This window comes from Martes martes (genome assembly GCF_963455335.1).
Source record: "Martes martes genome assembly, chromosome: 8".
Lineage (NCBI taxonomy): Eukaryota > Metazoa > Chordata > Mammalia > Carnivora > Mustelidae > Martes > Martes martes.
The window spans coordinates 122,049,854-122,076,084 of record NC_137895.1 but is presented as its reverse complement, the minus strand read 5'-3'; the positions used below and the strand labels follow the sequence as shown (position 1 = coordinate 122,076,084).

Here is a 26,231-nt window from a genome sequence, read left to right as displayed (position 1 = left end):
CACCCATTTTCCTTTTTAACCAAAACACACACACACATACACACACACACACACCACAATACAATTATTCATTGGTTGAACAAATAAAGTTTGCAGTGTTAACAAAAAGCACCAAAGCCTATATTAGCATAGAGACCCCCCCCCAAAGGACAGTGCTAATAGCTGTAGACTGAGAATGTGTATTCATTTCATGTTATACATACTAACTTTAACTCACTCAAAGCAGACTTAAATCCAAACATAGTCATGAATGTTAGCTTGTGAACAAGTAAACCATTAATTCACTTACAGCAAGTTGCTGGGTCTTCATCACTTTCATCAGAACAGTCCGGCTGAGAGTCACAGACCGATTCTTGGGAAATGCACTGGCCACTGGCACAAGTGAACTCATCCTTAGGGCAAAGCCTTCTGGATGGGGCAAGTGCACAGGCATAGACCCAGAGCTGATCCAGCCCAATAAAACCTTTCTGGCTCAGAAGAGTGCCTTCAAATATAATCTTAAAAAAGCAAAACATGAACAATTTATGAGTTTATAATCTCCTTTAAAGGACCCGTCCAAAAAGGAATAATAGACATTTAATAATTACCGAGACAAATACCTATTAAAAGAGCCAGCAAATACAACCACCAAAGTTCCTACTTGGGAAACCTGACTCACCTGTGTAATTGATCTGAATGGAAAAAACCCTACATTTAATAAAGTTCAGCAATCCATAATATATGTCCCCAAGGGGAAAAGTATAAAGATAGGGACACAGTAGATCCACTGAGGCCTCTGAGAAACCACTCATGATCCAATGAAATACAACATGCCACTTAAACCACGGGCCATGTCCCTGCCTGCTAACTTTTAACATGGGCATCATCTTCATGGCTCTCTTTAACACTCAGGAAAAAGAATAAGCATTATCACTACTTATACAACAAGAGCTATAACTACATCTGGTTTTTAAAGTACTGCGTTTAGTGTTGGAATGCAGGCAGGGAAAGGTTAGACAAATAGTAAGGGACACAACAGATGAACAGAAAATATAAAAGACTAAATATAAAAATCTTTTCACAAAAGAAGAATTTCTCTAATAATCAAAGAAGTGTCAATTAAATAAATCTCATTTTCTCCAGTCAAATTGCTAGCTTTTTTGGAGGTATGCAACATTAGCAAGTGAAACAACCATCCTTGCTAGTCCAATGTAAGATACTATATCAAAGTATTAATGTTCCTTGAGGTTCCACCAAGAGCAATGGTTGGCTAACACCAGAGAGAAGGAGAGGTACAAATAGCTGACTTTACCAAGCAACTAATTCTCTGCTGTCCAATAGGGTGGCCACAGCTACAAAGGGCTATTTAAAATTAAATTAACTAAAATAAAATTAAAATTCAGTTCTTCAGCCATACTAGCCACTTTGCAAGTGTTCAGCAGTCTTCCATGCCTACCTGCTATGATATTCAAGAGCACAGATACTTATATTTTCCTCTAGAACAGAAAATACTATTGAACAGCAATAAACTAGGTGTTGTTTGTGTATAAATAAGATACACTAGGAAGAAAGATTAATTTCTTTTCATTTTTTTCCAGCTGAAAGTTTCTGAATAGGTTTTCTCCTTTGTAAAAATATGAGGAAAAAAAATATATATATATATATTTTTGTTAAGGATTACATTAAGTCTCAATTTGCAAATATATTTAACAATTTAGTCCAGAAGATATTACATTTAAATCATATCTAATAATAGGAAAACTATATGCTGCTATATACATTCCCCATAGTGAATATCATAGTATAAATATGTATAAATTATTGGACCTATATCCATATATGTTTATAGTAGCAAGAGATTAGGTATGCAAAAATGACAGTAGTTTGTGTTTCAAAATTGATGCATTTAAACTTAGATTTGAAAAAGGTGCTATTATTGAAAGTTAATTACATTTAATATGCACTTGGAAATCTAGAGTAACTCCCAAATTACTCTTTTTATTTTGTTTTATCTTTGAATTAAATAAAAAGACCAACTTTAATATTCAGTTTATATAAAAGAATGAAACTCCAATCATTTAGTACCTCTTTCCAAAGTTATAAAGATAAATATCAGCTTAGAAAATTAAAATAGTATCAAATATTAATTCAATTGGCTATGATATAAACCTCAACTTCGCTGTGATTAATACAAAAATGCTATGGTTCAGAAATTCCAATCTCAGCAGTAAATGGGATTCTAAAAATCTGTATGGGTTACAGTTCAGTATCATTTGGGTTCTCCCTTTCAGCACCTAGAAAAATGTATATATGTGATATTACCATAAAGGAATGAAATTGGTTTCATGAGCCACATGTACAATCTTATTATTTTATACTCACAGTCCAGCATAAGCATATTCATACACTCTTCATATAACAAAAAAGAATGGAATATTAAATAAAATACTACACTTCAAAAGTAAAATTATGAATAACAGTAATACCACTTACTTAAATGTTGATCACACTGACATTGCTACATTTTGCAATGTTGCTAGGATATTGGAAAAGAAGGAAATGACGGGCAAGCATTTAATATGAAAGCTAAAAAAAAAGTTATCAGATATATTTTTCTACACAATCTCAACTCTATATACAATACAAATATCCCAAGTTCATTTTCTTAAGAGACCATATTCCCACTGGGCACATGTTTATTTCAGATATATCTTTGCACAGGTAGATATAACCATATTTTATAAAGATATGAATTACTGCCTTCAAAACATTTGTATGGTTTCTACTCATTTTCAATACCAATTTATTTTTTTATCTGCTTCGTAATGCCATTTTCTTCCTTGTTGGCAATGCATGGTGTTGGGGTTAGAGAGGGCCAGGAAGAGAGCCCATGTACGATGAAGAACCTTTACACAGGAGTAATGTGGCTGGGGAAAGACTAAGTACAATGAAAGGAAGTAGGAAATTGTTCTCTCCAAATGCACAAATCTAAATCCTTAATTTAAATTTAGCAATGGGTGATAAAATTCACTACTGCAAAGCTACAAGTTAAACTTACGATATAAAAGAATACTTGTTTTTCCATTTTGTACCTTAAACGTCTTCAGGCTTTCTGGTATTAACACCTCTGCTTTCACCCATTTTCCATCAGTTGATGTGTTGTGTATCCAAAATACTTCTTCTTCCTTCGATTCAAATGAAACGACATTACTCATTCCCCAAATTCTACTCTCATGGTTCCATATGTACTCTCTCAATTACATTTCAGTAGAGTTTACCCTACCTGCACCATACCAAGTACTAGGAAGCCTAAAGTATTGGCAAAAAGGTATATGACCTTTTTTAAAGGAACAATAAAATGGAGGATGAAAAGGCAGAGCCCAGAGGATATTTAGGGCAGTGAAAATACTCTGTATGATAACATAGGGTGGACATATGTCATTAAACATTTGTCCAAATGCGTGGGATGCACAACACCAAGCCAGAACCCTAATGTAAACTATGGACTTTCAGTGATAATGACATGTCAATGCTGGTTCATCATTTATCACAAAGGTACCACTCTCAGGGAGGATACTGGTAATGGGGAGGCTCTGCATGTGTGGGGACAGGAGGAAAATGGGAAATCTCTGTACTTTCCCCCTAATTTTGCTAGGAACCTTAAACTTCTCTATAAAAACAGTCTTTTTATTTTTTTTAAAGATTTTATTTATTTACTTGACAGAGAGAGATCACAAGCAGGCAGAGAGGCAGGCAGAGAGAGAGGGGGAAGCAGGCTCCCCACCGAGCAGGGAGTCCGATTTGGAGCTCGATCCCAGGACCCTGAGATCATGACCTGAGCTGAAGGCAGAGGCTCAACCCTAAAAACAGTATTTTAAAAAATAAGGAAATAAAGCATATCTATATAGTAAATCTGTTTATTTTTTTATGATGGAAAGTAAGGACAGAACATTTAAAAAGGATTTTATTTTTTTTTTAAGATTTTTATTTATTTTTTTGACAGACAGAGATCACAAGTAAGCAGAGAGGCAGGCAGAGAGAGAGAGAGGAGGAAGCAGGCTCCCTACTGAGGGGAGCCAGATGCGGCTGGATCCCAGGACCCCTGGGATCATGACCTGAGCCGAAGGCAGAGGCTTTAACCCACTGAGCCACCCAGGTGCTCCTTAAAAAGAATTTTAAATAAAGTACTTCAAAAATACAAATTTAAATAGAAATTCATACTGCCAGCTACTTTAATGTTGGTCCCAATAACATTACTATATTTTATTACATTGCCAAGACATTAGAAAAGAAATGACAGGCAAACACTTACTATGGAAGTTTTAAAAAACAATGTTATCAGATTTATTTTTCTGTATAATCTCAATAAATTGACATACTTTTTTTTTCCCCTATGGGAGAATTCATTCCAAGTTCCAAACAATACAGTTATTTTCTGGAGATTATATTTCTATTTGACTCTCTTGTCATTCTATCAAAGACCTTTTTGTGCCGTCTAGAGTTCACTATGTCATGCATCTGTGAAATGATCATTTTCCAGGTGGCAAGGTGTATGCAAAATTATGTTTCTACTATACACTATAAGGTAAGATACTTAATAAAATTCCATAATGTAGTCCAAAGTTTTGCCTATTTTATTGTGCTTTATGATCTATGTCCATGCTTTTATGCTCTGAAATAATACATTCTTTAGATTCTACCGAACATGCAAGTTCATTTGACATTTCCCTGGTAAAGACAGCCCAGATTGTTTGTAATATTTACCCAATGGATGCATTGATTTTTTTCATGTATCAGTACAGTGAAAATGCAGTGGCATAAATATGTCTCAGGTTGAGCTCTGAGACTGTCTGTGCCCTCCTTCTACTATAGGATAGAAGACAGCACTGGAAGGTGACATCTCATTGTAATTCAAATGACACATGACACTTGGACTTTTTTCAGACTCTCGCAAGCATCAATCTCCCCTCAGCTTCGCTTATTTCATTCATAACCAACATTTTCTAAAAATGAATCTATTCTCAACTTAGTCCTTTACCCTCTGATGTCTACTCCAATTTCCAAGTCTTAAATATTTCAGAAGATAGTCTAAACCCATTAAAATGTACTTCATTTTATTCCTTATTCGTATCAACTGTTAAGACTTCGACAAGACAGTGAAACATCCATGGTAGACATATTTTCAGCTGAGAGCTTCTGGGTCACTTCAGGAGGAAGTGGAGTTACACACAGTTGGGACACACAACTAATTTTTCTTGAAATAATTTCCTATGCAACCAACTATTTAGCATCGAGACACTTATCTCTTGCACAGACGCTTTAAGTGACATGGCTTGGCAAGTTGCATTCATCATGTCCCTTCACTTTCATCTTATGAAAATAACTTAGAGCATTTGTGCTCTTTTTTCACAATGACTAATTAATTCCTCTCTACTCTACCTGAAAAGAATGTGTTTACATTTTTTTGAGAAGTGAGCAGAATTCTTTCTAAACTTAAATGGCTTTTTGTACTCTAAGTTAATGGTATGTTATGAAATACAGATTTTTTTAAATCACATTTTCCTGTCTGACAACACAGTAATGAAAAAGAAAAAGAGCTTACTTCAACTAAATAAAAGCAGCTTTTATTTTATTCTGTCCTAACTCTCGGACTCTTCTGACCTAGTTACTTTCAACAGGTATCCATGTAAGAAAGAAACCCTCGGCTCAGAAAAAACTTTCAGATGATGTTTTAATTTTCTACTATCTTAAAATCAATCGATCAATCAATCAATTTTTTTAAGTATCTTTACTCCCCTAGACTAGGATCAATAATGCCATTTTACCTTTCAAGGAAAGACTTGCTCTATCTCCTAAGAGACCTGAGCTTATCCTTCCCTCTTCCAGTGAAGAAATCAAAGGTCCCAATTTCCAGGTTATTGTTTTTGTTCTTTTAAAACTACTTTTGAGGGGTGCCTGGGTGGCTCAGTCTTGGTTAAGCATCTGCCTTCTGTCCAGGTCATGCTCCCAGGGTTCTGGGATGGAGCCCCGCATCAGGCTCCCTACTCAGCAGGGAGTCTGCTGCAGCTTCTCCCTCTGCCCCTCCCCCTACTTACGTCCTCTCTCGCTTGCTCTGCTCACTCTGCTCTCTCCCCCTCTCTTCTCTCAAATAACCAAATTAAAACAAATTAACTACTTTTGATTAAATGCAGGAACAGGAACATGTACTTTGGCAAAGACTTTCCTTTGAGGAAAGCTTATTATGGCTTTCCTTTTTAGAAATAGTATCCGGGGTGCCTGGCTCAGTGGGTTAAGCCTCTGCCTTCGGCTCAGGTCATGATCTCAGGGTCCTGGGATCAAGCCCCGCATCAGGCTCTGTGCTCGGCAGGGAGCCTACTCCCCCCCCCACCCCGCCCCCGCCTACCTCTCTGACTACTTGTGATCTCTGTCTGTCAAATAAATTTTAAAAAATCTAAAAATAAATAAATAAATAAAAACAGTATCATATGAGAAAAGATATGTTCTAAGGCATTTTCTTCCCTGCCCCAGCTATGTGTTCTTCCTATTTGTCACTGGAAATTTTTAAAATATCTAAAAGGTACCACAAGCTGGGCACCTCACTATCCTTGGCTCACTGACGTGGAAACTCTCTTCAGGATAAAAGATAGGTTGTTGCTAAGATTATTATTTTATAGAAGATAGAGACCTAATCTCAAGGATGGTTGAGAACTAGAACAGCTACACACTTAAGCTGATCCTAACAGAGTCAACTTTTTATTTAACAACTTGTCTTTTACCTGTGTTATCTACTTCTCAAGGTCTGATGTCCTCTGAAAATAAAGAAAACTACCTTCAGCATTCTTCCTACGTATTTCTTGATTTACCTGCACATATTCTAAGGGTTGTTTTCTATATTCTACTCATGGAAGATTTAAATGATCATTTCCTGAAGAGCTAATTTTTTAAATGATAGGTTTGGAGTCCTTTTTAACTTTGTGATAAAACATGAGCTTAAAACTTAAATGTATTTTGATGCAGATTTTGCATTGGTGACCAATATGTTATATATTATATGTAGAGATCAGAGCCAATAGTATGTAAGAAAAAACAGGAGATTGCCTTGCAGAACACTGGGTAAACTAATAAACAAAACATCACTCAATGCTCTGAGATGTATGCTCCCACCGGTTCTAACTAATACATTAGGTCAGTTCTCCATGACTAACTTCTTTTCTTATAATGTGGGAGATGGAGCTCTGATAATTTTATTCTTATTATATGATGTGGTATCTGAAGTCAATCTGTTTATAATCTTTTCTTATATAGTCCCAAAGTTTATAATCCATCACTGATGTTCAGGGTAGATTAAAATAATCTTTAGGATTAGGGTCTATATTGAACAAATTTCTACTCAAATTTAAGATAACTCATTCAATATTCAGTGAATAATAATTACCTGTCATGTGAAAAGTACTATCATAGGAACATATATATATTCTTAAAAACTTTATTTATTTGTTTGAGAGAGAGAAAGAGAGCATGAGCACAAGCAGGGTGGGGAAGGGTAGAGGGAGGAGCAAACTCCCCACTGAGGAGGAAGCCTGATGCAGCACTCGACCACAGGACTCTGGGATTATGACCTGAGCCAAAGGCAGATGCTTAACTAACTGAGCCACCCAGTCACCCAGGACCATATATTTTTTAAAGAACCTTTAACTATAATATAAACTCAACAAAATTATTCTACCGTCAGGGGCGCCTGGGTGGCTCAGTAGGTTAAGCCTCTGCCTTCAGCTCAGGTCATGATCTCAGGGTCCTGACATCGAGCCCCGCATCCGGCTCTCTGCTCGGTGGGAAGCCTGCTTCCTCTTCTCTCTCTGCCTGCCTCTCTGCCTACTTGTGCTCTCTCTCTCTCTCTCTCTCTCTGTGTCAAATAAATAAATAAAATCTTTTAAAAAAAATTATTCTAGGGACGCCTGGGTGGCTCAGTTGGTTAAGCGGCTGCCTTCCGCTCGGGTCATGATCCCAGAGTCCTAGGATCGAGTCCCGCCTTGGGCTCCTTGCTCAGCGGGGAGCCTGCTTCTCCCTCTGCCTCTGCCTGCCTCTCTGTCTGCCTGTGCTCACTCTCTCTGACAAATAAATAAATAAAATCTTTAAAAAAAATTATTCTACTGTCAAATGTTACCATAAAAATGTCACCAAAATATAACATAGTTACAGAATGCTAGAAATTGTATCTCATCCATAAAAACAAACAAATTATATTACGCCATCCAACAAGCATATTCCTCTAATTTCATGCTTTAGAACTCTGTGAATGTTCTGGAAAAGAAGAGGTAGAAGAAAAAAGACTGGGCATGAAGAAAATGATACAAAAGAAAAAGAGAACAGCGTTGTGATAGAACCAGGAAAAAAAAAGAGAATTCCTTTTGAATTTTCAGTTCTCCCAGTAATAGGCAGCTAACAGGTCATATCTAAGGATTAATTATGATGGCGCTTCAGACTTCAGAAGCAAACAGAACAGAAGAAAATGCTATTGACAGATGGTCTGTGATACTTGATAAGAATAGATGGTAAATAAACTTTTGTTGGGAAATGAATCTGGCCGATATGAGGAGGAAGTTTCAACTCGATTTATTCAAAGCATCTGAAGCCAAAAGAATCTGACTTGGATGTTTTTACTATCTTCCTTTTTCCTTTCAGAATTCCTGCAATTATTGTCAAATGTTTCCCATTGCAAGAATGACCACTATTTATGCCTGTGATTTTTTTTAATTCAATCTATAAATAAATTTTCTCATTCTCAAAGTGCCTCTGATATTTTTCCACTTGTGGAGGATTGTTTTCAGTTAAAGTTAGGTATTAAAAAAAAAAAAAAAGCTTAGATTTGTTTTATTTGCTAGCATAACCACTGCAACTTTCATTCAACCCAGTGAGCCATTTTTTCCCATTCCAATGACTCATTTGTTTGTATTTAATCAGTAATTACCAGCCTCTAAAATTGTATCTGCTGGTACCATAACAAGTAATTTGTTTCCATCATAATTATAGCTCTAGTGATATATGGATCTAAAATCCAAAACAGATCCCATCAGAAAGTCAATATGAGCCAATAATACAGAATCTCAAACATCTCATTTTTATTAGACCTATAGTTTCTTTAATATACTTTCATGAATTTTTAACGATTTTGTAAAATAATATTGTACAAATTATCACATTATATTTTCTACATGATGGTATTTTTTTTTTTTTTTAAGTAGGCTCCATTCTCATCATGGAGCCAAACACTGGTCTTGAACCCACAACCTAAGATCAAGACCTGAGTTGAGATCAAGAGTAGGACATTTAACCAGCTGAGCTACCCAGGCACACCTACATGACAGTAGGTCTTAAACCAGGTTCTTAATATTTCTTTTCAAAGGTATACTAAATAAAGTCAAGTTAAAGAATACCTAAAGCCTACACACAAATGAGAAATAGAAACACAAGTTACCAAAATAGAAATTTCACTTATTAAATGAATTTGAGATAAATGTAAGTTTCTTCTCACCTTATTATTATGTAGTCCTACTCTCAGAACACTGTTTTCCATGGAATAATAGAATTGAAGATGGCAGCTCTTGCCCAGGCAGTGACACAGAGAGCTATTTAAATAAGCTTTGCTGTCTAAATGGTTAAGAGTAGAAGCATCCTTAGCTCCTACCCAGATATAGTAGCCTGAAAAATAAAGGAAAAGGAAGCAATTTAGAAAAAAATGAGCTGCTATCTGTTTGAACAAAATTATTGTTTTGTGGACTTTTCAAAATCAGGCTTGGAAGACAAATATTTTACTTAAAGGGATAGGATATTTTACTCATTATTTTTAGGTATATGATGTTTTAAAATGATTGTGTCAACTACAAATTATAGGCTTTCATTTCTATATGTGATTTTTAAATGCACTGAAATCTGCTCCTAGTTCAATATTCTTTTAAAAACATATCAACTGATATAAAAATCTCGTGCTACAAAATTATCATCATTTTCTTTTAAATGTCACAATGCAATCTTTCTTTAACCAAGAATTCCTCACCTTTCTTCCCAGAATTATTTCCCCTCTTATTTTTTCTACTTCTTAGTTGTAGAAAAACCTTTTCAGTTTAAGGGAATATAAACAGCCCTCTTTCTTGCCCAACCACATGGAAGTATCACATACCACAGTTCCATTAAACTGCAGGTATGGATTTTGTACTACATAAAAATATTGTCAATCAATTTTATCCCATCTGATACTTAAAACCAATTTGCATTATTTTTAAATTTGGTAATATAGACAATGAAGAGATACAAAGATATTTCTGTGCTCTTGCAGCTTTTCAATAATAGTTTTCCAATGTGTTATTTCTGTGTAAGTTAGTGAATATTCCTATAGTTTCTTAAAACTATGAATTTAATTAGATAAAACTCTGATTTGCTGAGAAATATGAGAGTTTTAGGCAAAATACAATTTTAAGTTAACACTTTGCATCTAACTTATACACAAAGAAATGATAAATAAGATAAAGACATATTTTTACAAAAGCTGAGACAGCTCAATTTCAACATAAAATATCTCACTAGATAAGTAAAGAACAATTCTACCAAGTGATGAGTAGAGCTGACACCAAAGAACTCTGGAACTTTGAGATCAGACCCAAGCTGTGGTAGCTTAGATTTTGACTAACTTGAATGCTGCAAACAAAAGCTGGAGGAAAAAAACTCTCTCAGTGAAGTCAAAGATTAGAGTTGGGAAATCCTGCTGAAAAATTGAGGTGGAACATACACCAACAGTCACTACCTTGCACTATGACTGAGTGATAGGATGTGCAAAATTCCATGCATTATCACAAAGTATGAAACCCTAAACTAGTATTGTTACTAGGGGTAGTCTTGGGGAAACAGACATGTAAAAATGCCTGGGCTGTTCAACTATTAATAGCAAGGCTTATATTAAAAAAAAAAAAAAAAACTTTATCACTGCCTTACTAACTGGAGTTTGATCAGAACCTAACTGACCTGGGAGAAGAGAAATATCAACTCCAGCAGGCTTTAGTCTTCCGCATGAGGGGAGGAAAATACCCAGATCCAACCCCCTCTAGCCTTCCTTCCTGTCTCACCTAAGGCTGGAGGAGAAAGAACCTTTAAAGGTCATGTAACTGAGGAACAATCTCACGAAAAGAATGAGAACTAATCATAGGACTCTAGAATGTTACTCCTCTCCTCCTTAAAACTTAACACAACTCACCTCAAAGGGGGTCCTGTATAATAATAGGATAATACTATCCAAAGAACTGTAGGTCTCAGACCTAATTTAAGATGTCTCTAGGGAAACCCAAAGACAACAGGTAAGACAAAAACAAGGATACCAGATGAAATTCTAGCCTCAAACATCTACAGCTGTGACAAAAAGTAAAGAGTCTAATCTCTAGCTACATAAAAATAATAGGTTATGCTAAATACTTATTGACCTTAATTCCCTTAATATAGCACATCATGTCTGGCTTTCAACAAAACATTAGATAGCACGCTGAAAGGCAAAAAACAAAAAACAGCGTTTGAGGAGAAAGAGTAAGTATCAGAACAAGACCCAGATACGGCAGGAATGTTGGAATTATCGGACTAAACATTTAAAACAACTATCATTAATAAGTTAAGAGCTCTAATGGAAAAAAAAAGTAGAAACATGCAAAAAAAGATAGATGATGTAGTCAGAGAGACGGAAATTCTAAGAAAGAATAAAAAATACTAAAGACCAAAACAAAACACTATAACAGAAATGAAGATTGCCTTTAATAGGGTCCAACTCTTGATTTCAGCTTAGATCATGATCTCAGGATCGTGAGATCAAGCCCCACATAGGGCTCCATGCTCACTTCAGAGTCAGTTTGAGATTCTCTCTCTCTCCCTTGCCCTCTGCCTCCCCCCGCATTCATGTGTGCACTCTCTCTGTCTCTCTAAAATAAATAAATAAAATCTTTTAAAAATGAAGAAGAAATAAACACTTTCTCAGACAAATGAAAATTGAGATAATTTGCAGCCAATAGACCTGTTTCGTAAGTAATGTTAGGAAAGAAAGATGGCAGCAGTGTAGGAGGACCCTAGGTTTACCTTGTCCCAGGAACACAACTAGATAACTATCAAATCACTCTAAATACCCCAGAAATTGAGCCAAAGACCGACAGAACAAACTCCACAACTAAAGGGAGAGAAAAGACCACACTGAAGAAGGTAGAAAGTGTGGAGATGTGGTTTAGAGCAGAAATGGTTGGTGGGTATTGCAGAGGGGAAGGAGCCATGGTCACTGAGAAGGGCAAGAGATAAAAGAGCACAAAGGGGAATGCACAGAGAGAAATTTTCCCCAAAGTCATTGGCTTGGAAAAGAAGAAGAGCTGAATATTGTGAGTTCTTGCACCTAGGAGGGGTTAAAGTCTGAAATTTTAAAGGTCAATGAGCTTGGCTGGGATACAGCTCAGAGGCCACTGCACTACTTCTGGAGAGAAGGCAGGCAAACAACTTAAGGGCAGACAGTGCAGAAACACTGATCTACAGAACACTTGAGGAACACAGCAGGGAGATTATTCGCTCTTCTCAGAGGACACACCTGAAAGGCAGTGTTCACAGAGATGCCTCTCCAGGAACAAAGGAGTTGGCTGGTGCCACTTCTTTTCCCCATCCCCCAGCACAACCACAGAGCCACCCAAGGGAAGCAAGATAGCACCAATATTAGCTACCTAACTTGCTTACACTAAGCTCCATACCCCTGCACTCTGACAGAACTTTTCTTCTCAGTCAAGCATGCCTCAGTCCTAACACAGGAGCTCCTTCCTCAAAACACCAGCACAAGCCCCTGCCCACATCATGTCTCCTTGCCAGAGAGTTCTTCAGGGCCTCCGTTTTGGTAGAAGTAGTGTTAGGTCTCACAAGCAGACTTGAGCACTCCTAGTTAAAACTTAACACATTCAGGCCAGGAACCAAACACTGCTCACAGCAGACAACGAGAGCCTCTACAGATGACTGGCCTAAAGGATAGAGCAACAAGGACACAACAGCAGAGTGCATTCAGGACATTTCAGAGATACTCCTTGAAGTGCCAGGACCTTGACACTATATGACCTCTTCTTCATGGTCATTAGATTCAAGAGGAGTCATAAGTGGCTTTTCTAACACAGAGAAGAAAGCAGAGAGTTAGAGAAAATGCCAAGATGGAGGAATTAATCCCAAATGAAAGAACAAAATAAGGCCACAGCCAGAAATATAAGTGAAGCAGATATAAGTAACAGACCTGATGAAGAATTTAAAACAACAATCATAAGGATACTCATTGTGCTTGAGCAAAGAATAAAAGACATTAGTGAGACCCTTAACACAGAGGGGAAAGGAGTTAAAAAAGAATCAGAGATGAAGAGTGCAATAAATGAGATTGGAAACAGACTAATGCAACAAACAGCAGGCTAGAAGAAGCAGAGAAATGAATTAGTAATGTAGAAGGCAAAATAATGGAAAATAATGAAGCTGAACAAAAGAGAGGAAGAATTATGCAACAGAAGAATAGATTTAGGGAACTCAATGACTCCATCATTTGCAATAACATTCAGAATTTAGGAGTCTTGGAAGAAGAGAAGAGAGAAAGGGGGGCAGAAATTTATTTCAAGAAGTAATAGTAAAAAACTGCCCTAGTCTGGGGAATGAAACAGATATCCAGATCCAGGAGGCACTGAGAATTCCCATCAAAATCAACAAAATAGTCCAGCACCAAAATATATTGTAATCAAATTTGTAAAATATAGTGATAAAGAAAAAAATCTTAAAAGAAGTCCTTAACTTACAAAGGAAAACCCATAAGGCTAGGTAGAGATTTCTCAATAGAAATGCAAGCCAGAAGAAAGAGGTATGAAATATTCAAAGTGCTGAATGGGAAAAATCTGCAGCCAAGAATACTCTATCCAGCAAGGCTCTCATTTAGAATAGCACAAACAATGAATTTTGGAACACTGAAAAAAAATTTAATTTAATTTAAAAAAAAAATTTAAAAAGAGAGATAAAGAGTTTCCCTGACAAACAAAAACTACAGGACTTTGTGACTACTAAAACTGCCCTGCAAGAAATATTAAAGCGGCATCTTTGAGTACAAAAGAGAGACCAAAAGGGACAAAAATAAAAAAGGATTGGAGAAAATCTCCAGAAGCAACAATATAACAGTAATGAAATGTCAATAAATACATATCTTTAAATAATTACTTTGAATGTAAATGGACTAAATGCTCCATTAGGAAGACATAGACTGTCAGAAAGGAAAAAAATTAAGACCTATCTATATGCTGCCTAAAAGAGATTTATTTTAGACCTAAAGATGTCTATAGATTGAAAGTGAAAGGATGGAGAAACATTTACCATGAAAACGGATGCCAAAATAAAGCAGGAGTAGTAATATATATATTAGACAAACTAGATTTAATTTTTTTAAAGATTTACTTATTGATTTTAGGGAGAGAAGGAAAGCATGCAAGTAGGGAGAGGGAGAGAATCACAAGCAGACTCTGCACTAACTGTGGAGCCTGATGTGGGGCTTGATCTCATGAATCTGAGATCATGACCTGAGCTGAAACCAAGAATCAGATATTCAACTGATTGAGCCACTCAGGCCCCCAGACAAACTAGACTTTAAACCAAATACTATAACAAAAGATGAAGAAGGGCACCATATCATAATAAACAGGACAATTCAACAAGAAGATGTAACAATTGTAAATATTTATGCACCCAACTTGGAAGCACTCAGATACATAAAACAGTAACAAACATGAACTAATTGATAATAATACAATAATAGTAGGGGACTTTAGCACCCCACTTACATCAATGGACAGATTATCTAAACAGAAAATAAACAAGGAAACAATGGCTTTGAATTTAAGGAACGTTAGAAGAAATTCTTCAAAGAAAAGGAAAATGGTATCTGTCAGAACCTCAGATCTACATAAAGGAAGGAACAGTACTAGGAAAGCAATAAATAAAACACATCGGTTGCTAAGTTTTGGCAAAATCTTTTAATTATAGTTTCCTTAATTGATCTAAAAGTGCAAAGTTTGTTCAAAATAGTAACAGCCACAATGCATTTGATGATTATAGTTTGCAAATAAGTGAAATGAATGACAACAATGATGCAAGGGGCAGGAGGGAGGAATTAGGAATATTCTGTTATTATAAGATACTTGCATTACATGAAGAAGTATGAAACTATTTGAAAGTGGAGTTGGATTAGTTGTAAATGAAGTTCACAAATTCAGAGCAAGCACTAAAAAAAGGGTGAAAAAGGAAGTATAATTGAAATACTAAAAAAGGAAATAAAAAAGAAGCATATAAAATCTTCATTTAAAACTACAAAGCCATAACAGAAGTGGAAGACAAAAATAACAACAAAGAATAAGGGCAACAAATAGAAAACACTAACACACAGACCACCAGGACATATATTTAGTAGGAACTCAAGAAGATAAGAACAGAGGGACTAAACAAGAATTATTAGAAAAGAGTAACATACCATTTCCACAAGTGATGAAATACATATATTCTGAGCATTGAAAAATTTAATTAAAAATATATTCATGATCTGTACTCATTATAGTGACATTTTCAAACATTAGAGATAAACATTTTTTTTTAATCTGCATAAAACTGAAAAACAATTAGATGAGTTCAGACTTCCCAATGACTACCGTAGATATCAGGAAATAAAGAACCATCACCATGTGCTTAGAAATAAAATATACAGACTTTCTTTAGAAAACCATCTGACTTGATTGATTATTATTTAGGAGTGAGGTCATTAAAAATATTCTAAGTTTATAACATAAACGTTAAGCAAGCCCATCACCACAGATCTTTTCTAAATTAAAGGACAATTAGTAAGTGAAGCTTTTCAAGAAGGAAAAGAAATCAAGGGCACGAAATAAAAGAAACAATGGTGAATAAAGAAAATGATAGGGATGACTGGGTGGTTCAGTTGGTTAAGCACCTGCCTTCAGCCCAGGTCATGATCCTGGGGTCCTGGGATTAAGCCCTGCACCGGGCTCCAGGTTCAGCAGGGCAGCCTGCTTCTCCCTCTGCCTCTTCCCCTGCTTGTGTTCTCTCTCTTTCAAATAAATAAATAAAATCTTTAAAAAAAAAAAAGAAAGAAAGAAAATGATAAAAGATAAAAGACCAAAAACTGAAGACCTTAACAAACATCTCACCAAAGAAGACATACGGATGGCAAGTAAGCATACGAAAAGGCACTCCGTATCATAAGGCATCAGGGGAATGCAAACTGAAACAAGGAGATACCACTACACACCCATTAGCATGGCCAGAATCCAGAACACTGACATTGCCAAATGCTGGAGAGGATGGAAAGCAACAAGATCTCTCATTCATTGTTGATGGGCATAAAAAATGGTACCTTTACTTTGGGAGACAGCTTGGTAGTTTCTTACAAAACCAAACATATTCTTACTACATGATCCAGTGATCATGGTCCTTGGCATTTACCCAAAAGAGGTGAAAACTTAGGTCTACATAAAAACCTTCACATAGATGTTTATGGCAGCTTTATTCATAATTGCAAAACACTTGGAAGCAACTAAGATGTCCTTCAGTAGGTGAATAACTTCTGGAACATCCAAGCAATGGAATATGATTCACTATGAAAAAGAAATAAGCTATCAAGCCATGAAACAACATAGAGGAACCTTAAATGCAAATTACTAAATGAAGGAAGTCAATCTAAAAAGGCTACCTATTGTATAATTCCAACTATATGACATTCCAGAAAAGGCAAAACTATGGAGAAAGTAAAATCTACATGGAAGAAGAAAAAAATAGGTATTGCTTTCTGCTGTAGTAAAATCTTAAATTACTACTTTAAGAAAAGACTAACAATATGCCTTCTCAAAAAAAAAAAAAGAAAGAAAGAAAGGAAAACAGTGGAAAGAACAATAAACAGAAACACAAATTTAATATTAGATGAAAAAGAAACTCATAGACACTAGTGAAAGGGAGAGCTAATACATTTTGATAGAAGTCTTTTAATACCTTTCCCTTTGGTTCCCATAAAATCTATTATCTCCTGATGATAAGAAAATAATACAATTTACAAAATTAAAATAGTTTACCTAGTATAATTCTTCCTTTACATTATTGATAATAAGGTTTTTTGTGTTTTTTTTTACTTTCACTATGTATGGTAAATATAGTTTCAAGAAAATACACTCAGTATCTTCATCAGGATCCCTGATGAAATGTTTTAATACCACTCACAATAAATCACAATTCTGAAAAAAATACATAAAGAATATTATTTTTTTTATTTCCTACCTTCATCACTACTTTGATCCTTCTGAGGTCTAGATTCTAATGCAGGAATTTCTCTTGCTTTTGTGCGCATCCAGGAAATTTTCCCAGCAGATGTTTCTGACACCCAGTCACACATATCAAATTCAAATCCACAGATTTGATACACTATAGAGAGGTGGAAAAGACAATGGTGGACCACCATAGTCACTAGAGTGGCTGCTTAGCCATAGCATATGAGTTGTAATCAAGGCTTCATACACACACACACACACACACACACACACACACACGCACACATATTCTAATTCATACCTAGAAATTTTGGTTCAACAAGCCTTGAACTATACCAGCATACCTGTTTTTCAAAAGTTCTTCCTTGATCCAGATGGGCATCCTCCCAAAGGAAAACCATTACCATTTAAAAGTAAAAAGATGTTTTCACTTTTTCTTGTACCACTGCTCCAGTTACAATGTTTTAAATAGCATACATAGTATCTGACCCGACCTATCTTATGGAATTAAGTTAGTTTAAATCATTTGTTGTTAATAATCACACTGAAATTTTAAAGAAGAAATGCTGGATATAATTCAAAGGTGGTCTTTAATGGAACTATTGTACAGAACAACATCACTTTAAATTGACATATTTAGTATCTTTCATGCTTTGAATAAACCACAGACTTTCAATAACACTTTGGCTAAATTTAGGACATAAATGTCAACAAAGTTTGGCAAGTGAGTATCAATAGTAGTGGTCTGAATTATTACCAGTGGTCCAAGTCTCATGGGTGGCTACATACCATTATGGTGGGCATCTCAATTTAACACTTACCCCTCAGTCCTTCATCTATAGAATCAAAACTGCAGAGACTTGTATCTAGATGGCACTGCTCCTGCTCCGTATTTAATGTTTCTGGACAGGGTAAAATTTCATCTGTTAAATTTAAAAATTGGCAAGAAGTGAGATGTAAGTGCATCTGGAAAGGCACATGTATTTTTTAAAATGTTAGCATTTGTTCTATAAAGCACTCTCCACCCAACTCCATTCTGTGGCAGTGTCTCCCCTCAGGCAACCCCATTACAGAGAGAGACAGAGACAGAGAGAACAATACAACTCTGCTAGTGCTTCTGGATTTTAACCAGATCCCTGTGGTGACTACCAAGCTCTCAAACCAAATCTTCCATGTATCCATGAAGTAACACAGCCTAATGTGGAAACACAAAGCCTAACGTTAGGAGCATAATGGAACATGTGTCAACTGTAAGATAGACTGTCCTCTTTAGCTGGAAGCTGATCTACTAGAACTACTGCCCCTGCCATCTTCTCCTAGTGTGTCTGTTTTTCCCTCCACCGCCCTCCCAACACTGGGCTGGAAAGTGGTCTAGGTATCCTTCCTGTCCTGTTGCCACTTCCAGACAATTCTCACTCTCCCCTCCTTAAATACCTGAGCCACAATCCTGACAAGAATCACAAGGCCTGGGACAGCCACAACGTGTGCTCTGGTGGGGGAAATGTGCGTAGGAGCTCACCACAAGCAGCATGGCCCAGGTGAGTGCCCCAAGAATTTCCAGTCAAAGCCATCACTGTGGATACACTGAGACCTCCAGGAAATTCAAGACCTACTCCAGCCTGCATCTGTCTGGTGGAAGGTGAGTGAGAAAGAGCCCACCACTGCACCGACTGAAATGGCTTTGTATCTGTGACTACTCACTTGGTTGCATTGTGGCCACCCCACCACATTTTCTTTTCTTTCCTTTTCCGCCACTCCTAGGTAGCTATTCAAAATCCTTCACCCACTCCTTCATCTTCCAATTCCTTCTTCCCCATCATCATTCTCAGATAATCATGTTGCTTCACATTTCATTGGGAAAATGAGAGGAAACAGGAGAAAACTTCCCAAGTCCCACCACCCATCTCCCTGCACTGCTGTCCATGTTTCTTCAGAAAATCATCTCCTCTTCCCTGTTTTAGGAATCATTCCAGCAATTTCCTCCCCTCTTTTACATCAACGGGTTTTCTTTCACTTCAGTACGCAAGGGGGCCAAAATTTCACCCATCGTAAGAAAACCCTCTGACCCTACAACCCCCTCCAACTAACTTCTCTAAGTTCTACCTATTTACATGGACTCCAACACCAGTTCTCCCCACATCCTTTCTTGAGCCCATTCCAGTGAGGTTTTTGATTTTTTTTTTAATGAGGTAAAATTCACATAACATAAAATTCACCATTTTAACCATTTTAAAGTATACAATTCAGTGGCTTTTCTACAATTACAATATTGTACAATCATTACCACTACTTTCAAAACATTTGCATCACTCTAAGGTAAAACCCATACCGTTATAAGTCACTCCCCATTCTCTGCTCCTCCTCAGGCTCTGGCAACCACCAATCTTCTTTTCATCTCTACAGATTTACCTTTTCTGGACTTTTCACATAAATACAATCATACAATATATGGCCTTTTGTGTTCGACTTTTTTTATTAGCATAACGTTTCCGAGGTCCATTCATGTTGTAGGGCATATCAGAACTTTTTTTTTCTTTTCTGTACCCTATCACTCCACTGAAAGTGCATATATCAGGAATATTGCTAAATCCCATATTTAATTTTTCCTCCTTGTCACATCTGACATATCCATATATTGGATATACTTGATCACTCCCTCTTTCTTGAAACCTTTTCTTCACTAGGTTCTGATACATGATTCTCTCCTGGTTTTCCTCTTCAAGTACTAGCTGTTCATTCTCAGTCTCTGTTGCCATTTTTTCCTCATTTCCTCCTCATTACACAAAGTAACATGAGAATGCCCCAGAGCTCAGTCCTTGGATCTCTTCTCTTCTCTACACCCACAATCTTGCTAATATCACCTCATTTCATATATTTAAAACACTTCCTAGATGCCAACGACCCATAAAATTATCTTTCAGTCCTAGCTTCACTGGAGTCCAATATTTATATCTCCTGTTGCGGTCTTGGCCCTTTCACTTGGAGAGCTAACATGCATCTTGATAGAAATGGGTCTAAAACTCTCTCTCTCCTCAGACTTTATCCTCCGCTTTTCTTCCCATCTCAGCTCATGACAATTCCATCCATTCTATTTCAGGAAGAAATCTGGACTCATGAATCATCTCTTGCTCTTACCCATCACTATATCCATCAGCAAATCTTTGCTTTGTCTGTAAACTAGCATCCAGAATCTCGCTATGTCCTACCACCTCTGCTACTACTGCCGATTCTGACTCAAGGGAGCATCACTCTTTCTGGATTACACTAACTTCTTATTTTGCCTCCTTACCCCCTCCTGACCTTTAAATATGTCTATTAGATCATGTCTCCTCTGCTTAAAATTATTACATGGGTTTCTGTCCTTCATGAATAAAGGCAGTAGCTCTTACCATGATCTTCCTCACACAAACCAAGACGACTTTTGCATTAGGACCTTTGCATTTATGGTTCCTTCCAAAATACACATGGCTTACTCCCTCAACTCCTTGGGGATTTTTCTGCTCATAAATGTGCTCTCCATGTACTATGCCTGACTACTCTATTTAAAACTCCATCTTACCTCTATCTGTGGCACTTCTTTTCTCGGCTTTCTGGTTTATTGTTCTCCATGGCACGTATCACCACTTGACATAAAATTCTGTTTTTATTTACTTATTGTATTTCTCTCTTTCACTAAAATGTAATTCCATGAACACAAGGATTGCTGTTTGTTTTTTACTGCTATCTCCCCATTGTCTGAAACAACCCTTGGCACAACATAGGTGTTCTCTATATACTTGTGTAAGGACTGAATAAATCCATGACCTAAGAACAATTCAACAAAATTCTTGAAAATATCATAGATAGTACGTAAATTGTTTACACTTTTATTTGGAATAAAATCAAAGCAATTGGTTATAAAACAATTTATGAATAACATCCGTAAGCTGATTTCTTATCATGGGAGCTTATAAATGATGAATATGCAAAGTCTCTTGAATGTAAGATCCACTGAAAATAAAACTGCATATGCAATTAAGGGAGTGTGAGTAATAAACGAAGCTAAGATTACACAATAACAATTAACATGAAACAATTAAAACGGTAATTTTTGCAGATTCACATAATAGCTGCAGATCTTCTGCCCCCTAGAGCTAAATAATTAAGTATTGGCCATAGTTCAACTAAATGTTGTATATTATCTCTAATTTTTCACTATTTATACAAGACAAAAAATTCACAAAAGTACTATAAACAAAAATAGCAATATAGTCAAATATAAATTATAAGATATTAAAAATGTAGCTTGTGTCAGTTGGTATTCAATATCTTTCATCAGTGTCAACCATTATTCTACCTTCATCCCCCAAACTGGAATTTATAACCGTAAAAACAGTAGATGGGGTTATGAGTCGACAATCAGTTAATCTCCTGGGTACCTCTTTTTATTTTAGTGCATTCAGTCTCAGAGCTCAAAACTATTTAATGATGTCAATTATCTACATATTAATAGGTATTTTCTCTACATCCCCACCCTCTTTATTTCTCACTGTTACATTATACCACAATCTGGCTGCACAAAACTATTTTGGGGATTTTAAAATCTTCCATCCATGATACGTGTTCCATGATACGTGTTCACCAGGACAAGCTTTGTCAACCATTTTAAGGTCTCTATACCAGTGAAGACACATTTCCTTCAAATCTTATCTTGTATAAGCAGGTTATGCAAAATTGGCCAGATTCTCTCTCACATGGTACAGAATGAAGTCAAAGTCTCAAGGCCATTGGAGTAGAAGTTATAATTGGCATCTACTTTTGACTCCAGGGGCTTTAGACAATCTCCTTGTCAATTTTCTTAAATTAGTAATGAATTTCAAGGAACAGTTATTGGATCCTAAAAGGTTGCTAGAAGCTAATAAGACAAAAAGGTAACTAGCTCCTTAGTTATTTAACTGGATAATATGTATGCACCATTCAAATTCTCATTAAAAGATGGTTTTGTGTATTTGGGGCCTTCATAAATGAGATGAAGGCAAGATCCTGGCAAACCAATATAAAAATATTCAAAGAACATTCACAATATTCTGATTATGAGCCACAACAGCATGCCATTTTTATAAAAATTATAATAAGCAATTTATTCAAAAATCAGTGACTAAACACATACCTATTTATTCACAGTCACAAAGCTTGACTTTTCTTTCATACATGCTACTTTGACAAAGTCTAAAAAGATCCTTCTTTCAATGAATGTGCAGTGAATTTTTTTGGAAAAGGGCAGAAACTAGAATGATACTGTTTGAAGGTGTGGGAATAATATAAAAGTTTTCTCTAATGCTAGAAAAAGAATTTAGTTGAACTGTCCAACTTCCCAAATGTTCAGAAACCATAAGGGTACCTATTCCTACACTATAAGCACATTTATAAAGTTGTTCACATTTTTATAGTGAAGAGAAATACATGCAGCAAAATAATAAAGCTGCACTTTTTCTTTAAAGATAATACTACTAAGTACTCTATGTGGCAGCTTCCTCACCATCAGAACTGTTTCAACTTTTAAAAGTTACTGTTTCTTCTTTAAATGTATTTAAACTTACATATGGTAAAATGAAGACAGACTTTTGATTATCCAGTTCTATGAATTTTGGCAAACATAGACCCATCATCTTTCAATCAATACTCCATTTATTTAGTCAGATCTTCTTGATGTCTTTGATCATTACTTGGTAGTTTTCAGAATTCAAACCCAGCATATTTTTTTAGATTTATATGTAAGAATTTACTTTGATTGTATTACCAATGTCATTTGTCTAATTTCAGTTTCCAATTGTTCATTGCCATTATATAGAAATCCAAATGATTTTATACCAACTTTGTATCACTATTATGATAAATTCATTTACTAGTTCTAGAAGTTTTTTTAAAATGCATTTTATGATTTTTATCCATAGACAATGATGTTATCTGCAAATATGGATAGATTTATTTCTTCTGTTCCAATTGTATGCCTTTACTTACCTGTCTTGCCTTATTGCATTGGTTGGGCTTTCCAGTACGTTATTGAATACAAGTGGTAAGAGTGGACATCACTGCCTGCTTCTCAGTTTTAGAGATGAAGCATTCATTCTTTCATAATGGGTATGATGTTTGCTGTTGGGTCTTTGCCTATGCCCTTTACTAGGTTATAGATGTCTATCGTTTGCTGAGGTTTTTAATTATGGCTGTATGTTGATTTTGTCAAATGCTTTTTCTGCATCTACTAAGGTCATCATGTGCTTTTCTTCTTTTGTCTGTTAAAAAGGTATATTACACTGATCTCTTTCCAAACATTGAACCAACTCTGCATCTCCTGGATGATTTTAATGTATTCTCTTTCTAATATGTTACTGGATTCCCATTGGGGTTAATGTAGATAATGAAATCAGCTGTAATACCTGGCTTGTTAAAATGTAACACAGGGCGGGGGTAGGTTTCAGAGTAGCCACCGGCCTTTGGAATGCCAAGGCCTGCGGGCCACTCAGCTGTTGAAAGGTTGTAATGCCTCCTGGAGTTGCCTTCCCAAAGCTTTCTTAGCCCAAATAGCCTCCCTTAGGCTATGTTTAGCAGAATAGCAGATTAGTGTATCTTATCTTCCCTGTAAACAGATCCTCCTAGTTTCAGTAAGGCCCCTTGTCACACATCACCCACTTGAGAACCAGTGATGAGGATTTGTGATTATCCTGAAGGACCAATAAAAGTGGGAGCGAAAAAGAGCAAAGGGTCTTCGCCTCTGAGCATTGACTCCCTTGCCTTGTCCTCTCTTTCACAGCAAAGTCTGGAGTAATTTTTCATCTGTGGGTACAGGGATCGCTGGCCATTCCTGGCATATTCCATTTGCTAATAATGCTGTTAAAGATCTTTTGTGATAGAAATATTGGTCTGTAGCTTTCTTTTCTTATATCTTTGTTCGGTTTCAGTGGTAGGACAAAGCTGCCCTTATAGACTAAGGTAACAAGTATTATCTTCACTTATATTTTCTGGAATAGAATGTATAAAACTTCTGGGGGTTTTTTCCCCTAAATATTTGATAGACTTTTTCAGTGAGACCATGTGGTCCTGAAGTTTCCTTTAATGGAAGATTTTTACTATGAGTCATATTTCTTTAATAAACATAAAACTACTCAAGTTATCACATTCTTCTTGAGTAGCTTTTGATCATTTATGACTTTTAAGGAATTTGTTCATTTCACATAAATTTTTTTATTTATGTGCATAGAGTTTTGGTAGTTATTTCCTTATTCCTATTATCCTCTTAATACCCATAGAGTCTTTGGTATTAGCCCTATTTCACTCCTAATTAGGTAATGTGTGCCTTTTCTCTTTCTTTCTTGGGCAGTCCAGCTAGAATTTATCAATTTTAGTTACATCTTCAAAGAACCAGCTTTTGGTTTTGATAATTTTCTCTATTATTTTCCCATCCAAAATTCCATTATTCATTGTCTTTATATGTATTATTTTCCCACTGCTTGATTTAGCTTTTATATGTTCTTCTTTTTCTACTTTAGTTAGATGGATAGTTAAATTTACTGGCTTGAGAGCTTTCTTCTTTCCTAATAAAAATTTTATATCAATTTTTTTTTCTAAGCACTGCTTTAGCTATGTTACACAAATTTTAGTAAGTTATATTTTCATTTTCTTTCAGTTCAAAATACTTGGCTACTTTAAAGTCTGTTTTATGTAAATGTGTGACATTTACTTTCCAAATGACTGTGGATGTCCCAGATTTGTAGTTTAATTTCATTTAGCTCAGAGGATTTTTTTTTTTTTTTTACCATTTCAATTGTTTTAACATTCTTAAGGTTTGTCTGCAGCCCCCGTAGTACTGCTAAGCCGTATCGGAGACTGGACAATTCAGTAATACTATCTTCATTTAGTATTTTTATATTTTGTTCATCATTGATTTTTTTCATTAATTGTGAGCTCTCACTATGTGGTATTTAAATATTATTTATCTTAATTAATGCTTGTTTCACTCTGCTCAGGCTGCTATAACAAAGTACCATAGATTGGATGGCTTAAGGAACAAAAATTTATATTCTTACAGTTCTGAAGCCTGGACGTACAAGATCAGGCTGTTAGCATGGTTGGGTTCTCATAAGGGTCCTTTTCCTGGCTTGTACATTGCTACCTTCTCACTGTGTCCTCACATGACAGAGGGACAGGGAGAAGGTGAGAGACAGGGAGAGACAAAGACATGGGTGATGGGGAGGGAGAGGGATAGAGTTGGGGTGGAGGGGAGAGAGAGAGATCTCCTCTTCTGACAAGATAGTCCTTCCTGTCATATTAGGACCGTACCCTAATGATCTTATATAATCTTAGTTACCCAAGACACTATCTCCAATATAGTCACACTGGGAGTTAGAGCTTCCAGATCTGAAGTTTGGAGGGGATGCAATTTGGTCCATAATAACAAGCTTTTAGTGACCCCTTGAATTCTGTATCTGTGAGAGCATGTTATTTGCCTCCTTATAGCCTTGCCACTGGGCCCAGGCTATAGTCTATGTTACTAAATGTTCCACATGCACTTACAAGGAGTTTAAGTTCTTTACTGCTATAGTTTTAAATTGTTTTTTTAAAATATCAATTATTTCAAGTAGGTAGGTAATATTCTCCCTTTCCATAGATGGCTTTTCATTTTGTTGATTGTTTCTTTTGCCGTGCAGAAGTTTTTTGGTTTGCTGTATAGTCTCACTTGTTGATTTTCCTTTTGCTGCTTATGGTTTTTGTGTCATATCCAAAAAAAAAAAAAAAAAAGGTTGCCAAGATTACTGTCAGAGATTTTCCCCTATGCTTTCTCCATGAGTTTTATGGCTCCAAGTCTTGTGTTTAAGTTTTTAATCCATTTAGGTTTAGTTTTTGTTCGTGGAACAAGATAAGGGTTCAATTTCA

At 36.0% G+C, this 26,231-nt stretch overlaps 1 protein-coding gene across 1 annotated transcript in view; it reads right to left on the bottom strand.

Moving 5' to 3' along the window:
* Positions 1 to 26,231, bottom strand: part of MALRD1 (MAM and LDL receptor class A domain containing 1) — a gene marked incomplete at its 5' end in the record, with an annotated part of 744,051 nt that overhangs the window by 665,195 nt on the left and 52,625 nt on the right. The window contains 5 exons of the mRNA XM_080810106.1: positions 290 to 497; positions 3,072 to 3,164; positions 9,512 to 9,678; positions 17,332 to 17,475; positions 18,143 to 18,244. Of these exons, the coding sequence (XP_080666232.1) occupies positions 290 to 497; positions 3,072 to 3,164; positions 9,512 to 9,678; positions 17,332 to 17,475; positions 18,143 to 18,244 (714 nt within the window). The remainder of the gene's footprint in view (positions 1 to 289; positions 498 to 3,071; positions 3,165 to 9,511; positions 9,679 to 17,331; positions 17,476 to 18,142; positions 18,245 to 26,231) is intronic.